The sequence below is a fragment of the Pleurodeles waltl genome, chromosome 8, assembly GCF_031143425.1.
Source record: "Pleurodeles waltl isolate 20211129_DDA chromosome 8, aPleWal1.hap1.20221129, whole genome shotgun sequence".
Classification (NCBI taxonomy): Eukaryota; Metazoa; Chordata; class Amphibia; order Caudata; family Salamandridae; genus Pleurodeles; species Pleurodeles waltl.
In genome coordinates, this window is record NC_090447.1 from 399,326,969 (window position 1) to 399,344,618 (window position 17,650).

General features: G+C 46.3%; 1 protein-coding gene across 2 annotated transcripts in view; it reads right to left on the reverse strand.

Moving 5' to 3' along the window:
* The window catches only part of TMEM131 (transmembrane protein 131), an 892,454-nt gene that overhangs the window by 153,027 nt on the left and 721,777 nt on the right, over positions 1 to 17,650 (reverse strand). For both annotated transcript variants that reach the window (XM_069204268.1, XM_069204267.1), the window contains exons 34-35: positions 5,781 to 5,905; positions 5,533 to 5,691 (exon numbers count right to left, since the gene is read on the reverse strand). In XM_069204268.1, the coding sequence (XP_069060369.1) occupies positions 5,533 to 5,691; positions 5,781 to 5,905 (284 nt within the window). The remainder of the gene's footprint in view (positions 1 to 5,532; positions 5,692 to 5,780; positions 5,906 to 17,650) is intronic.

A 17,650-nucleotide genomic window follows, 5' to 3' on the forward strand; every position in this document is an offset into this window, starting at 1 on the left:
ATGCACCCCTGTAAGTCCCTGGTTTATGGTGCTTAGGTACCAAGGGCACTGGTACACCAGGGGGTCCCCCATGGGCTGCAGCATTTATTATGAAATTTCAGAAATAGGTGTCTCTGGCCTAGGGTGGGGTTGCTCCTGAGTGCCACCAGACTGCTTTGAAGGCAGACATTCTTGCTTTGAAACCAAATAAAGGACAGGGGAGAGAACCCCCTGCCCAGCTACTCCCAAAGGGAGGTACCCAGAGCTCTGCCAGGTGCCACTTGATTCTGCTATCTTGGAAATAAGATGAGCAGAGGCCCCCTGGGAGCATCTGACTGGTCAGCCCACCAGATTAGCATCCCTGACCCCTCCCCCGATAGCTGGGTCACTGCAGAAGCTGTCCAACCCCCTGCCTGGGTTTCTTAAGGGCTCCCCCTGAGGGTGAGACACTAGATTCATCTGCAAGAGACCGCTGCTGGACTTCGCCAGGAACTAAGACAAGACTGCTACAGAGTCATTGGGGCTCTTGCTGCACTTAGGACAGCAAGAAAGAATCTCCCTTGGAGTGAAGGAGTCACACCCTCGCATCCACAGGTACCTCAACGTCGATGATCGGTTTGTGGAATCTGCTGTCCCATGGACTCTTCAAGGTTCTACAATACAGGTGGTGGTTCTGTGGCTCTCCTGAAGTCTGACCTGTCTTCTTTGCAACTGAGAAGTATGTTGTCCCACAGAGCTGCTTGGGCAGAACCCTTGTGCACCACGTCGGTTTGCCGTTGCCAAGGCTTGTTGGCTCCTCAGTCCGAAGAACTCCTAGCTCCAAGAGGCCCAAGCCTCCGTCATCACACCACACTAAGAATGACGTCCTCCCTGCAACCTCTGCGATGTGGGCAGCCATCTTTGTTGTGCTGCTGAGGCCTCTCTGCGACTCCCTGTTCCTGCTGCTAGTAGGTTCTCCTGGGATCTCCAACAATTCCTGCTGGCTCTCCTGCTTGCTGAGGGCTGCCCCCAACTCACCTACAAAGGTTGAGTCCCATGGACCTTGATGGTCTCCAAATCCTGCAACATCTTCAGCAATGCTTTCTTGCATTTGCCAATGCTTGCTTGTGGTCCTGCTCACCACTGAACCCTCTGCAATCCAACAACCGGCATGGAATAGCTCACGGACGACTCCTGGGATCTTCCTGCACTGCTATGACACCACAGCTGCACTTCCACAACAACCGTCCTTCAGGAAAGCTTCTGCAAGAAGGGTGGACATCCCCTGGGTCTCTTTGGGTGGTCTGGACTCTGTCCCCTCTTTCCTTAGGTCCTCCTCATTTGGAATCCATGACTGGGTTCCACCGACCTCATTCAAAGGTCACAACAGCAGCTGGACAACCTAGGTCCCCAATGACTTCAATAGGAGGTTCAGGCACACCAACATCCCTATGCATCTGTGCTCCCTGGTGTAGGTACTTTGCTTCTCTGGGTATCAACGGGTGCGGGCACTCTGGAACCTCCCTTGTCCAAACGAGTTTCCTCTGGGAAGGGTCCTAGAACACAAAAACTAACTGCGACTTTCCCATGTTACCCTACGGACACTGACCGGGATTACTACTCTGCACATGGGTGCCTATGGAATCCTAGCTACTTAACTTTGGTATTTTAGTGCTTCCCCAATCCTAAGAGTCCTTGGGTGGTAGTCTTGGTTAGTAGTGACTCACATTCCAGTTTTTTAGTTTACGGTTTACCCCCCCTCCCCCCCTTCCATAGGGGCCCATGTTATTTTATGCTTTTACTTACCTGCTTCTGAGTATATTTTTGTGTGTAAATATCTCTGGCTAGAGATACCAAAGTTAGTTTAGTGCAGAAGAAAGGTAATACTTCAAAATCCCAGGGGAAGGCTGGTGAGAAACCTGGACATGAAAAGAAAGTGTCTTCTTTAGGTCCACAAACAACTTATGGAGGTGGGTTCAAATCCTCCTCTTCTTTTAATAACAAACCATGGTTTACTGGCCCTAAATAATTGTAGTATCTTCATCAGTTCCTGCTTGATTTGGTTTGCAGACTTCAGCACGGGCTGAAGTGGAGTTGCAGACCCATGCAGCAATGCTGGACATCCCTGAGAGTGTGTTTGTGCAACCAGAGCACAGGTCAAGAAGCAGGGAGAACAAGGAGCACTGGAAGCTGGAACATGGCCCAGGCAGCTCCTAAGAAGAAGCAAGGTAGGAAGGGTAAGAGGTTATCTTCCCCCAAGACTTCATGTGAGGATCAGTCTTCACAGGGAGATGATCTTGCCCCCTGGGAGGTAACTACCCCAGAGGAGCTTGGGCCTGACACTGCATAGCTTTAGGGGGGAGAGGGACCCTCCAGGTAAAAACTGAGTACGGAGCAGAAATTCTGCACTTCTCCTGAAGGCCTCAGACACCAAACTGCTGCTTGAGAGGTGAGGGATGTCAATGGATCTCATAGGATTTACTGGGAAAATAGTCTCCTTTACTCTAAGGCTAGAGACCCAAAGCCTGGTACTACCAGGAGGTTGGTCAGTTCCCAAAAGTTTAAAGAGTTTCTAATGACCATGGCACATGACATACCCCTCACAGGACATTTTGGGCAAAGGTAGACTTGGAACAGACCTGTTCCACACTTTCCCCGAACCTACATGTCTGAAGGGACCAAGGAGTTTTGCTGCTCCTGTGTCACCTTCCAAGCCAGTGGCAAATCAGGTAGCACTACAAAACCCCCCTTAATCCCACTACCAGTGGTTGGGGTTCCCTTTGAGAGGGTGGGGACTGACATTGTTGGTCTCTTAGACCATCCTACAGCTTCTGGAAACAGATTTTTTCTGGTGGTGGTGGACCATGCCACTAGATACCCAGAAGCTATTCCACTTAGGACCACTACAGCTCCTGCAGTGGCCAAAGCCCTCTTAGGAATCTTTTCCAGAGAGGGTTTTCCAGAGGAGGTGGTGTCCGACAGAGGTGAAAACTTCATGTCTGGCTACCTGAAAGCAATGTAGGAGTGTGGTGTAACTTATAAATTTACCACCTCCTACCATCCACAAGGAAACAGGTTAGTTGAAAGATTCAACAAAACCCTTAAGGGTATGATTATGGAACTTTATGAAATACTCAGAAGGAGATGTGATGCCCTACTACCTTGCCTTCTATTTGCCTACAGCGAGGTTCCACAGAAGGAAGAGCTTCTGTTTGGACAGTTAGGGGTCCTCTTTGTCTTGTGAAGAAGGGATGGGAGTAGACTATCAAACCCACCATATAAGGCACTGTGGACTATGTACTAGGCCTGCGTTAACGTATGGCTGAGTACATAAAGAAGGCAAAAAAAACCTTGAGGTCAGCCAAGAACTGCAAAAGTTATGGCATGACCAATAGGCTGTTCTGACTATTTACCAGCCAAGGCAGAAGGTGTGGGGTTTGAAGCCCGTGGCCCCAAGAGCACTTAAAGACAAGTGGAATGACCCACTAAATTTTGTAAAAGAAAGGTGGGGTCACCCACCTGGTGGACCTGGGTACTCCAGGAAGACCCCAGAGGGTGCTTCATGTGAGTGGCCTAAAGACTTACTTTGACAGGGCTGACATGAGCTGGCTCATGGCCACTGATGAGGGACATGAGGAAAAGAGTGACCCTCTCCCTGATCTCTCACACAACCCTGTTGGAGGCTCAGTGGATGGAGCAGTCTTTGCTGATAGCATCACTGACTAGCAACAAGCTGACTGCAGACAAGTGCTCCGTCAGTTCCCAGAAATCTCTTCTCTGACACCCGGTTAGACTACCTGGTGTGCCCATGATGTGGGCAAGGGTGACAGTCTGACTATTTAGAGTAAAATCCACAGGCAACCTGACATGTTAGAGATTGCATCAGAGCAGAAGTCTTTAAGATGCTAGAGTTGGGATTATCGAGCCTTCAGACAGCACTTGGGCTAGTCCTGTAGTCCTTGTACCCAAACCTCATTCCAAGTGATGGACAGAAGGAAATTAGGTTCCGTGTAGGCTACAGAGGTCTCAATGCAGTCACTAAGACTGATGCTCATCCGATCCCCAGGGCAGATTAATTTATTGATACTCTGGCTGCAGCCAAGCATCTCAGCACTTTTGACCTGACTGGAGGCTATTGGCAGATCAGGCTGACTGATGCTGCCAAACCCAAAACTGCATTCTCAACTCCAGGTGGGCACTTCCAGTTCACTGTAATGCCATTTGGGTTAAAGAATGCACCTGCCACATTCCAGAGGCTGACGAATCAAGTTCTGGCAGGCCTTGAGGACTTCAGTGCAGCATTTCTTGATGACCCCTGCAGAAGTTGAGGCCATACCTGTCTGGCACTCACTTCATTGTTCAAACAGACTACAAGCCCACCCTTGTGGCTTAAACAGATGAAGGGTGAAAATTCAGAACTTTGGAGGTGGTTCATTTCCTTACAGAGAATGGACTTTTCAGTGGAACATAGACCTGGGACTAACCATGCCAACACAGATGGACTCTCCAGATATTTCCACTTAGAAAATGAAGACTCACCTGGGTAAGGTTAGTTTTATCCACTTTCGTTGGGGGTAGCGGGATTAAGTAGGAAAGTAGGATCTTTCTGACACAGTTACCCCCACAATTTGCCTGGTGTCAGTGTGTTTTGACTGTAGTACACTGGGATCCTGCTAACCAGGACCCCAGTGTCAGTATTCTATCCCCTACATTAAGTTGGTAAACAACTTTTTACACCCCACAATTGGCATACTGATGCACCCATGCAAGTCCATAGTATATATTGCTTAGGTACCCAGGGCACTGGTACACTAGGGGTCCCCCAGGGGCTGCAGCATGTATTATGCCACTCATGGGAGCCCATGCAAACTGTGACTACAGGCCTCTGATTGCAGTCTGTGAAATGGTGCATTCACCTTTCACCCTAGATATATGATTCCCCTTATATCATGGTCACTGCACTCTGACCGGCCTCCTACAGTTATGATAACCTTAACTTATGCAACTGCACAATGGAAGCTTTGTTATACCAGCCTTGGATGGACTCAGTTCAATTTAGTTCATAGTCAGACTCAAAATGCAAGCTGAAAAACAAACTAGTAGATAAGATGGACAATAGGCCTGAAGGGTTCAGGCGGCTAGCTCGTGAATCCAGAAAGGAGGGGGACATTGAGGAATTTATTTAAGAGATGTGGGGGACATTGAGGAATTTATGTAAGAGATGTGTATTGCTCTTTAGTCACTACAGGAGGAGCAGCAGGCAGTTTTGCTGATTTTTCTGTACTGCCAGTTACTCATCCAAGGATACTGAACGTTTTCCAACACAGCCTAAATACTGGGGTATAATTCTAAAGATTAGATGTGTACATTTCGAAGTACTGATTAGAAATACCCGTTATATTTTGCCAACAAACCTGAAGTGTTGTTTAGTGACATGGCTTCTCATAAGTAATCTTACTTTTTATATCCGTAATGCCCCACAAAGGACCAACACAAAATAACAAAACAAACAAAGTAAGCAGGCAAGCAGGAAAACAATGCATGAGACTTGATCCAGACAGCTTTTGTACTTACAACTGCTCTCTTTTGAAACTGGCACAGAATCCCACTCCGGCAGGGAGGAATCTTTCTCTCCTTCAGAACTACTGGTGTTACCCTGCTCCTGGCCAGACCCACCAGGGAAGAATTTCATAAGTGCTGATGGCCTGGTGTCCATTACTCTACTGTTCAAACCTAAAAACAAAAGAGCAAGCTCAATGAAACATTTCATTATGTCACAACGTAGCCCTATTTTTAGTGTCCTCTTTAAGCAAAAAAATTACCTCGTGATTTCTGGAGATTTCTTGGTTTGGGCCCATTCATTAGCGCATGCTGAACAGAAATCTTTGATGAGAAGTTTTTCCGGTGTTTGATTTCTAAAGGGGTGGTGCAACGTACTTCCAAGGAACTAAAAAAAAAATGCAAATAGGCAATATTAGCAAAACCCTTAGAGTTCCAATGTACTTTACAATGCAATACATCACAGGAAGAGTCACAAGATTAGTGGCCAATAATACTATAAATATATGTTAAATGCACAACAAATCTTAAACAGGTGGCAGTGTTCTCAACAGTTGTTTTTTTTGTTTTACTGTTTGCTTACTAGCCTCCTCTTTAAATGACTTGTCACAAACCTCCCATGACTTTTCATATAAAAAACGACCACAAAATAGTAGGGTAGGCTGCTAGAACTTTAATTGGATACCCACCATGTTTCCATTATGTCACCCAGGTTACATTTATTCACTATTTTTAACAAATCACTCCATCCTACAAAAACACTTAGCATCCACCTGACACAAACATGTTAATATCCAAATGTAATGCATTATTAGGAAGGCTCTTTTCCCTAGTGACTTTAATCAAGACCCTCCTGTGTCACACATATGCCCATTGATAATTAAGTTGCAGGTTGCCTTTACTAGAGCATTCCTGGACCTGAATAAATGAAACATCAGCAAAATGCTACAAAATCCACACCAGTACTAAAAGAAGCTATGAATAAAATGCAGATAATGGTCCAAAATAACTCGTGATCGCGAGGCTGTTACAAATCCAAGATGTTTTCCCAAAATGTAAGCACAATGTTTAGGTTAAGAACTATTAAGCAAGTATGACTGCATGGTAGGAAATTAAAACTACACTGAATGTTTCAGGCTAGCATAAGAAATGCAGAACAAATAAGTTTCTTATAATCAAATTTGAAAGAGGACACAAGGAAAAGCAACATTTTGCTTAACTGTCCAATTCAGTGTTTGAAACCAAGGGTATATTATGCAGATTTGTAAAGCACACTATCAACCGGGAGGGTATCCTGGCGCTGAGCAGGTGTAAGTCTAGGCACATCTTGGGCCCAGTGGGACTACTCAAAAAGCCATGTCTCCAGCCTCTGCGGTATTTAAGAAGCAAGGAAAAGGCTCTTATGTGTAGCAGCAGGTTGTTCCATCCTTTAGGAACGATTTCGGGGAAGGCGAGACAGCTGGATAAGGTTTTCTGTATGTTTGGGATTTGTGCAAGTAGGAGTCAGGATGAGCTGAGGTATCTGGAAGGTTTATGGAAGCAGATGAATCGGTTGATGTATGCTGGGCAAGTGTTACGTAGTGCCTTGAAAGTGTGGGTGAGGTCCAGGAGAATAAGGGCAGCCGTGTCTCCTCTGTCCAGACTGATGCAGATGTCATCTATGGCAGCGACAAAAGCAGTTTCCATGCTGTGGTCGGGCTTGAAACTACTGGGTGGTGTAGAGGGTTAGTGGTCGTTGAGGTATTCGGTGAGTTGTCTGTTGATGATTTTTGTTAGACCTTGGCTGGGAATGGTGGGAGGGAGATGGATCAATAAGTGTCGAGCACTGAATGGAACATAAAGGTTTTCTTCAGCAATGGGAGGACAGTTGTGTCTTCATAGCATCTGGGATGGTTGCGGAAGAGACGGAGGCATTCAGAATGTGTCTGAGCAATGAACTGATCAGTTGCAGTTCTATGAAATAGGCCTGGTGGAGGCAAGAGTCTGAACTGTCGTACGAGTGGATGGTCTTTATTATGGTGGTGGTTTCTTCTGTGGCTAAGACAGGCCATGTGGTTTGCATTGGATCTTTGGATAAGACACGGAGCCGTTTGGCAAGGTTTGTTAGTTATGGCTGCAGTCTGGAGTTGCAAATGGCTGTGAATTTTTTGCTGAAAAATTGAGAGTGCTGCAGAGGTCTTGCGAGAGAGTGATCAATTTGGAGGAAGCCGATGGGGAGGTGAAATCTTTTACAATGGTGAAGATTTCTTTCCTTCAGTTAGTGCTGGCATCAATGTGGTCCGCCAGTGTGGCACGTTTGGTGGTCTGGATCATTTGTCAGTAGAGTCTCAGAGCAGATTTGAATCAGCTCCTGTCTGCACTGACCTCGCTCATTCTCTATTTGTGCTCCATTTGTTTGCAGTGGTGTTTAATCATTAAGCTCATCCGTGTGGCAACTGGCCTGGGATCTGAATCTTGTGGTATTGTGATGTTAGAGGGGGGCCAGGGAGGTGGCACAGGTGGTGATCAAATTGTTAAGATTCTTGATGGTTTTGGGGAGGCTGTTGCTGTGCTCGGGTGGGTGGCTGGAGAGAGCAGTGTTGAAGTCCATGTTAGTGAAGCTGTTCCAGTTTTGGTGGGCTGGTCTGGCGGTGGCAGGAGCAGGAGAGGAATGCCGAAATTGACGAGGGCATAGTCTGTCTTGGGAACTGGTGTGGGCTTGTTTATGTTTAAATGAACAAGTGCTTACCTTTGCTAACGTTCTTCCTGGTAGAAACTCTAAATACCTGCAGATTCCGTACCTTTTGAATATTCCCTAGAATTGAGTTTGGATCTAGAACCTTTACAGCAATTTGAAAATCTTCCTCAGCATTTTCAAGATACGGAAGCATGAGCCAGTGACAACACTCAGACGTCAGAGGCCAGAACACCGCACCTTGCAGCTTTGTGCTGATGACTTTCAGCTTTGGGACTGATGTGTGAGGCTTATATTAGGCACCACTCCCAAGTGCTGAAGTCAGCTGCTTTCAAGACTGTTTGTGGCCCCAAAAAGTGGGGCCCCAAAAGCAAATTGGTTGAAAGTGTACAGACGTAAGACCTGGGATTTTATTAATGGGTAGAGTCCAATCACAGAAAAAGGAGGATGGGAGGCCGGTGAGGAATATTGCGGGTAGACAGTCTCTCCACCAGAAAGAGAATTATTAAATGGTTCTTCTGACAGAGACTTCTAGCCTCAGATTCCTCACCTTCTGGATAGATACCAATGTAGTACCTAATGGGAGGAGGGCTGTGGATGGACTCAAACCTTAAATTCTACAAGACTGAAAGGGCAATGTGCCCTTCTCAACAGGCTTGGACATCCAGAAAACAGTGCTTTATGAACGTATGGAGGGAAGCCCACATAGCTGCCTGAAAAATGTATAGAACAGAAAATCAGTGTGTTAACGCAATGTTAGCACCCTTGGCTCTGGTGGAATGAACCTGCAGTCTTTACAGAGGCCACTCAGTGCACAGTAGATCTTAACACAGAGCACAATCCATCAAGAGATGGTATTTTTTTGCACAGCTTTGCCTTTTTTCATTCCAGCGACCCCCCACATACAGATGATCATCTACCTGGTGGCCTTAGGTATGATTGATGGAGAAGGCGAGTGCTCTTTTGGGGTCCAATCGAAGGAATCTCTCCTCACTAGATTGGTGAGGAGGAGCATAAAACAGTGCCAGGGTGATGTTTTGACCTACATGGAACAGCAGCTCAACTTCCAGTAAAAAGGATGCTTTAGTTCACAGAAACAAAAAGAACAAATGGACAGAATGCTGAACAATGCAAACATTCGCCTCCAGTCAAAGATCTGGGTTTAATCCATTGTTTTTTTTGCCCACCACACCACCCCAATTTAGACCCAGCCATATGCAAATCATTATTGACCCTGTTCCCCATGGGAACAGTCCAGCCCAAACTGCCAAGCCAGGTCCTCCCTGGACCGGAAACAAGCATCCTGAGACCGGTTTCTGAGATATCACCTTTCATCAGTCAGGCTAGTTTGAATCCAGTGGTGCAGTGAGCACAGGACTCATGTCTGGGCATACCCTTCCCTACTTAGGGCAGCAAAAGCAAAAAGAACAAATAATGGACGGAATGCTGAACAATGCAAATATGCAACCCCAGTCACAAAGATCTGGGTTTAATCCATCGTTTTTTTGCCCACCTTGCCAGCCCAGTTTGGACACAGCCATATGTAAATCAGTCTTGACCCTGTTCCCCATGGGATCAGTCCAGCCCGAAATGCCAAGCCAGGTCGTCCATGGACCGGAAACAAGCACCTATACACTTAAACTTCTCCGAAGTTACCCCAAATGTTGAGCGTGCCCTGCAAACTATAAGCAAGAGTAAAAAGCAAAGAAAATCTAACAAAAACAAGGTAATGAGGAAGCGCACCGAAAAGTAAAACAGCTAATCTTAAAACCAAAGGCAGAGGCAATCCCAGAGGGAAGCACTACGCAAGTAAATATGCTTACAAATGCAGCTGAAGAACGAAGTGCTGATGTCTCAACCCAATCATGAACACAGCTGGCATACAACCTAAGCTGGAGGACAGTGAGTGGGTGACATTTATAAGTGCCAAAGAGATCTGTGGCTTTTCCAGGAGACGTGAGCAGCGTATAGTGGCATCTCTGAACTGATACCTCCCGATTATATAGGATTCCCAATTGAGGCAACCAGATGCAGTAGGTTTAGAGCAATCAGGGTTCCCTCTACCCGGATCTAAATAAAAGCAATCTGCAGGATAAAAGCTAGGGTGAACACCAGCACAGAGCATATTGTAATAGTCTGGGGTGACTTTTGTATTCACCCCCAGCAGGCCTGTGGGACAGTTCTATAAGAGGCGGCTAGTTAGGGCATACCAACACCAGGAACTGGAAGTCATGTTCCATTTAATAGGCACAGGAAGGGAAGACTGTTTGCAAGTTTTTTTTTGTATGATCCAAAATAACTTTCTAAGTGGCCAAATTATCTTTGACAGTCCTGTGGCTCCAATTTTATGCAGTAATAAGAGACATAATTTGAGTGATAATATTTTATTCCCCAATCGACTCCTGGGATCTGATGATGGACATAAAGGTAATTCAACAGTCTGAGAAAAACCATGATCTTTGTGTTTTAGATGAAGAATTCCAGTTGGAATCCAAAATGTTACTTGGTTCACCGCCAGCCTTTTTCTAGTCAACAGCAGAAGAGTGGTGAAATGGAACATGTTTATGGATGCCATAACATGCCACTTACGTAATATTGTGCTGTCTGGAAAAATGACTATAGTGTCAATCTAGCTAATTAGAATGTAGTGACAAAAGAGCTCACATGATTCTTGTCTGCCCTGTCCCTGGACAACCAAATACAATGGTAATAATAAAAACAACCGCAGGTTACAAAGAATGTAGAACATTGAAGTCAGAGCTTCCAAAGGTGCAGTTAGTCAGACGTTGCTCTCCAGCAAACAAGGTAGCCTCCAAGACTGCGAGGAGCAAGTAATAGTCCTATTAAGAAATAAGAAACTATTATATCAACAATTGGTCGGGAAGATCTGACAAAGGCAGCAAGTGAAAAACAAACTGAAGTTTCTGGAGAAAAACAGCAGGAGTGCTTAGGCCCAGAACAAATAGTGAAGACTACCACATTGGGCCCACATGGGTGGAGCATTTAAAGATTATCACAGCAACATTGATTTGTTGCACACCGTATGGTCCTTTAACTATTTACTGCCTGAGCAACTATATATATTATATAGCCAGAAGTAGGGGAAGCACTCAGCACAAAAGATCAAGAAACACCAAGGGCCCTGACTATGTTCCAACTGGCATGTTTTGTTCCGATTCCAATGTCTGGTCAGTGACTTTGGCCAGGGTTTTCAATGCTGCTCCGGGCAAAAAATATATTCTGCCCTCTGCCATAATAGTACCACTCCTTGAGAAGTGTAGTGAGCTATTAACTAGCAACTACAGTCCAGTACCATTATTGGACAGCACAGGGAAAATCTTAGTTCTTGTCTTGTTAAATAGGTTACAGTCATGGGTGGAGGCCATTAGCACTATCAATCAAGCTATTAAATTATACATGGTGTATGTCAAGTATGTAAAAGTACTCAAGGTCCCCCCCCCCCCCCCATGTTATTCACTTATAGATCTCTGACTTGGTGAGAAGACCAAAATTATGGCAATCGTTGGGAAACTGGTGATGAAAAAAACCGTCCTACAAGTTACAGAGGCCCTACATGAAACGACCAGTGTCTACGTTTGCTTTGGAAGTGCGGGGGAATGTAGATCTCATTTTAAAATCCCTTATGGCGTGCTGCAAGGATGCATACTTTCCTCATAACAGTCCCCCCCCTTTTTTGAATGATGTTGAATAATTTCTAGGGAAAAGCTGGGTGTCACAAAGTTGTGCAATGAAAAGATAGCAATTCTACTCTTTGCTGAAGATGCAGTGATACTGTCATCAACACAAAATTATATGCATAAATCACTTGATAATTATGAGAGGTTTTGCTGAAATAGGACTTGCCTATCAATGCACAGAAAACAAAAATAATGCTTATGTCCTCAGACCCACCTCTAAGAAAATCACAAAAAATAGGTGGGCAGGTCTGTGAAATTGTTAAGAACTATGACTAACTGGGGATTTCTTTCAAAAGCAACTTGGACTGGTACAACCACATTGAGAAGGCAGCCAACAGCTTGCACAAAATTGGAAGCCATTCTCTGAGCTGCGAGCTTACAGGCAAAAACTGTGGCTGCAGCAACATAGGTTACTGAGTTGTGTGGGTATAGCAATCAAAAACATCTGCAAAGAACAGAAAACTCATTTTAAGATCCGTATTAGAGCTTGACCAGGGCACACTGCTTCTTACACTATTTGAATAAAATCGACCCATTTTGCTGTTTTCCACAAAAACAAAAGATTTATGCCGCTAATGGCTTGTATCGCTGTTCAAGCGGTCTTCGATAGCAGCTTGCCAAGATACCCTTGCATTTTGTCTTAGAATGGAAGATCCAACTATATAAATGCTCAAGGCAAGCTGCCTTTGGTCTGCATGGATTTTAACAAGTAGGTAATTTTAGGGCCAGTCTCACATGTGTATTTTAGTCTCCATTATTATTCAGGATGCACTACTGCGAGTGTGAGCTCAGATGCACATTCCACAGCTTGCAAGAAGGTTTAGTTTGTCAACTCTAGCATTCTCTGTATTATTAGCTTGGATCTGTCCTTTGCTTGCCTAAATATGTCAACCTAGCCTGAATTTAATAGGTAATTATCAACGGGAAAAATACATATGGCAAACGTATTAATAAAACATTTCTGTAAAATATTATGGTTGGTTTTTAATGTTTGAATATTGATTATTGTACTGTTTTTGTAATTATTATGGCATGTATGCTGAAACAAACAAAATACTACTTGATTAAAAAACAAAATAGATAAATATAATTCTCAGCTAGTCCAACATGAAAAGGAGCCATAACTTGGTGAGAAGACTGGCTGGGTTCTCATGTCCAGTTTGTCTGGAAAAAACGGTGGTGTAGGGACACCGCATCAACAGTGCCTGCAGTCACACAGAAATATCGCTAAGGTGTAAAAGGTGTTGACCCCGCACCCCCCAATCTACCTCCTTCGGGCTTGTAGAAAGAGTATATATTGCATCCTATTGGGCAAGGGCACAACACTGACAGAGTGGGCTTTCTTTTTTAAACAAAGTACTTGACGTTATCTCGTGGTCTTTCTAGCCTCCTCCTGTAAAGGTGGGAGCAGATTGGAGTCAAACCCCAATCTGTCTCCAAGGGATTTGGCAGAAATACTGTATTTCCCACTTAGGAGAGAGAGACCATGACACTAAGCCAGGGTGGCCCACCTCCACCCCATATTTGTTTTTCCTAAATATATGCCAGTTCAGCCATACACACATTTACTCGACAACAGGGACCGTTATGCATGTTACTTGAGGTCAATGTGATCTGCCAAGGGCTCATTTCCAAAGGGAGGAGCAGAGGGCATGCAACTTACACTTCTAGCACAAACAGATCACATGACAAAATACTAACATGGAATGTCAGAGGCCTGGACACTTAACAAAGATATAGGGTGCTCTACTTTTTGAAAAGATATGGAGTGGAAATAGCCTGTCTCCAGGAGACCCATCTCATGGACACAAGTCCACAACCTAGTAAAAAAATGGAGGGGACAGTTATTTGCCTCCACGTACTAAGCCTATGCTAAGGACAGTGTAGGAAAGCACCCTCTTATTGCCATATTTACCCCCCACTTTTTGCCTGCTATTAGTATGCTTAGACTTTTTCACTGGGGTCCTAGTAACCAGAACCCTAGTGATTGTGCTCTCTACCTCTAAATGTGGTTGCCTAGGACTTTGCACACCCCACAATTGGCATACTGGTGCCCTCTTTTAAGCCCCTAGTATATGTTACTTAGGTACCCAGGGCATTGGGGCACCAAAGGTTCCCCATGGGCTGCAGCATGTATTTTGCCACCCAATGGGAGCCCATGCAAAATCTGCACCCATGCAAGTCCTTAGTATATGGTACTTAGGTACCCAGGGCATTGGTTCACCAGGGGTCCCCCATGGGCTACATCATGTACTGTGCCACACGTGAGGGTCCACGCAAACTGACAACCAGCCTGCCATTACAGCCAGTGTGAAATGGTGCATGAACCTTTAACCCCAGATATAAGGTTTGCCTTATTCCATGGTCACTGCACTCTGACATATAAGTCACCCCTAAGGTAGGCCCTTCAGCCCAAGGGCGGGCTGCATGCTTCACGATGTGAGGGCACCATTGCATGAACAGAGGTGCCCTTACAAACCACAGATTCCATTGTCTAGGCTTTATAAGTGGGGAAGCCATCTTAAGGTATGTAGTGGACACTGGTCAACACAGGATGTCTAACTAAATAATGGCTTGCCAAAACCTAGGCATGTTTGGTATCAAACATATTGGAATCATGCAACTACACAGATTCCAGTGCTAGTTGCAGGATACCATGTACTCTGGGGATTCTCTAGAGGATCCACCATGTCTGCCTGTACAGCCTTGGAGGGTCTGCATGGCAGCCTGAACTGCGCCAACCCCAGACACTGTTCTGCCCTCCTGCTGCTGAGACTAACTCAGGCAGAGGAACAAAGCATTTCCTGTAAAGGAGAGGTGTGACCACCTCTCCCCTAGAAATAGGTGTAACTGGGCTGTGGTAGGGGTGCCTCTGGACGTCACCAGACTGCTTTGAAGGGCATATCTGGTCCCCTTTTTGAATAAACCAGTTTGCTCCAGTGCAGGAACCCCCGGCTCCTGCTCTGGTGCGAAATCACACAAAGGAAGGTGAGCGACCACTCCCCTGTCCAGCTCTTCACTAGGAAGGTGAACAGAGCTCTACCATGTGGCCACTCGAGTCTGCCATCTTGAAAACAAGAAAAGCAGAGGCCCCTGGGAGTATCTGACGGGTTAGTCCAGCTGGTTGATGGCCCGGACGCTCCTCCTCCCCGATAGGTGGGTCCCTGCAGAATGTGTCAAACCCCCTTCCTGGGTTACTTAAGGGCTTCCTTGAGGGTGGGACTCTAGATTTGTCTGCAAGACTTGAGAAACCATCTGCAAATCTCCTCTGCAAAACACTTCTGCAACCTGGACACCAGAACCACTGCTGTTCTTCGCTGCAACCAAGAGCAAGGCTGCAACCAGTGGGAAGGCTCCTACTGCAACTTTATTTCAAAGTTCTGCAACCCCCCTGGCCGTCCATCCTCCAGAGTCACAGGGACTCTTCCTGCACTTAGGAAGCCAAGAAGAAAACCCTCTTGGAGTGAAGGAGTCACTCCCCTGCATCCGCAGGCACCTTATCGACGACGGGTTGTGGATCCTGCTGTCCCCCAGACTCTTCAAGGCTCTACTAACACATGTGGTGGTTCAGTGGCTCTCCAGAGGTCGGACCTTTTTTCCCTGCAACTGGAAAGTAGGTGCTCCCTCGCTGGAGCTGCATGGCTGGAACCCCTGTGCACTGTGTCTCTTTGTCGTTGCCAAGGCTTGTTGGCCCTTCAGTTCGAAGACCTCTGAGCTCAAGAAACCCCGGCTTCCAGCACTCTCCAGCTTCAAGAACGACGTCATCTCTGCAACTCCTGCGACTTGGGCATCACTCTTTGCTGTGCTGCTGAGTTCTCCTTGCGACTCCCTGTGCTTGCTGCTAGTGGATCCTGCTGGGGGCTCCACTGATACCTGCTGGCTCTCCTGCTTGCTGAGGGATGGCCCTGACCTACTTGCAAAGGTTGGGTCACCTGGACCTTGCTGGTCCCGACAAATCCTGCAAACTTCATGCAACGCTTCTGTGCATTTGCCAAGGCTACTTGGTGGTCCCGCTGAACACTGACCCCTCTGCAATTCGACGACCGACATGGGACAGCTCGTAGATGACTTCAGGGGTCTTCTGGCATTGCCTGGATTCCACAGCTGCCCTTCTTCGACCTCTGTCCAAAAGGAAAACAACTTCTGGAAGGATAGGCATGGCCCTCCTGCACCGCTTGGGCACCTTCAGGTTGTCTGGACTCTGTCCCCTCTCTCCTTAGGTCTGCTTCTTCAGGAATCCACACAGGGGTTCCACCGACCTGGTCCGCAGGTCGCAAAAGCAGCTGGGAAACCGAGGTCCCCACTGACTTCAACAGGAGGTTCTGACACAACTTCACCCCTATGCATCTGGGACCCCTGGTGTAGGTACTCAACTGTTCTGGGTATCCACGAATGGGGACACTATCCAACCTCCCTTGTCCCAACAGGTTTACTCAGGGTTCTCTGGGAAGGGTCCTAGAACTTGAAAACTCCAACTGTGACTTTCCCATGTTATCTTATGTATGCTGACCCGGGGTTACAACTCTGGAGCCTGGGGAATCCTATCTACTTACCTTGGGTGTTCCTGTGCTTCCCCCAGTCCTAAGTGTCCTTGGGAGGTAGTTTGGGTTGGGAGTGATTCTCGCATTCAATTTACTTAGTATATAGTTTGACCCCCACCATAGGGGCACATGTTATAGGCCTGTACATATCTTTTTCTAAGTATATCTTTGTATATGATCATATATCCGGTTAGGGGTGTGGGTGTGGGTGTGTGTGTGTGGGTGTGGGTGGGTGGGGGATGGGTGTGGATGGGTGTGGATGGGTGTGGGTGGGTGGGTGGGTGTGTGTGTGTGTGTGGGGGGGGGTGGGTGTGTGTGTGTGTGTGTGTGGGGGGGGGTGGGTGGGTGTGTGTGTGTGTGTATATAACAAATAAAGACTATTTTTGTGGTTCTTTCCTGTGTGTACATCACTGACTGACTTGTGTGGTACTTGCAACTGCTGTACACCCTCCTGGATAAGCCTTAGGATGCTCTCCACAGCTACCCCTTTGAGAGCTCTGGTTACCTAGAACCTCCTAGTCTATCACTAAGGGTTGCCTGAACTCAGCACATATAACGAGCCAGCCTCCTACAGGCCCTGCCGCTCTTGAAAAAATTATCCATGGTGATGTTGGCGACTCACTGGTGTGAGGGAGGCTATAATATCTTATGGGGTTTGTACCAGGGAGATACATTTATTTATTTTATATATTTTCTCCATTATGCCAAACTAGCGAAGAGGGTGAGGGAAATTAAGACGGGATTCCCATCCACTCCTGCCCTGACAGTCTCTGGCAGCCATTCTTCAACTGGGCATGTCCTGCCATACTATTACGCACAAGTACAGGGTGTTACGACAGGATGTTCCTATTAGAACACTTAGGAGTATGAAAGAATGGGAAAACAATACTGGAGAACAGTTCTCGGACAGGCTATGGGATACAGCTTGTGCACAAGTCCGGGAAGTCTCCAGCAATGTGCAAAATAAATTGAAACCCTTACATTTCTTCCACAGAAGCTACCTGACCCGGGTAAAGCTGAGCAAAATATATCCAAACAGAGCTGCCACCTACCTGGTATGTCAAACTCCCTGGCCCAAATTACTACACTTAGCCGGGGAATGCACCACATCAAAATGCTTCTAATCAATCTTTGATACCTCAACAGCTGCCACAAGTGTCACGTTGGCACCTGGGCCTACACAGGACATATTAGGAATAATCCCTAGAGAAAAAGGCAAA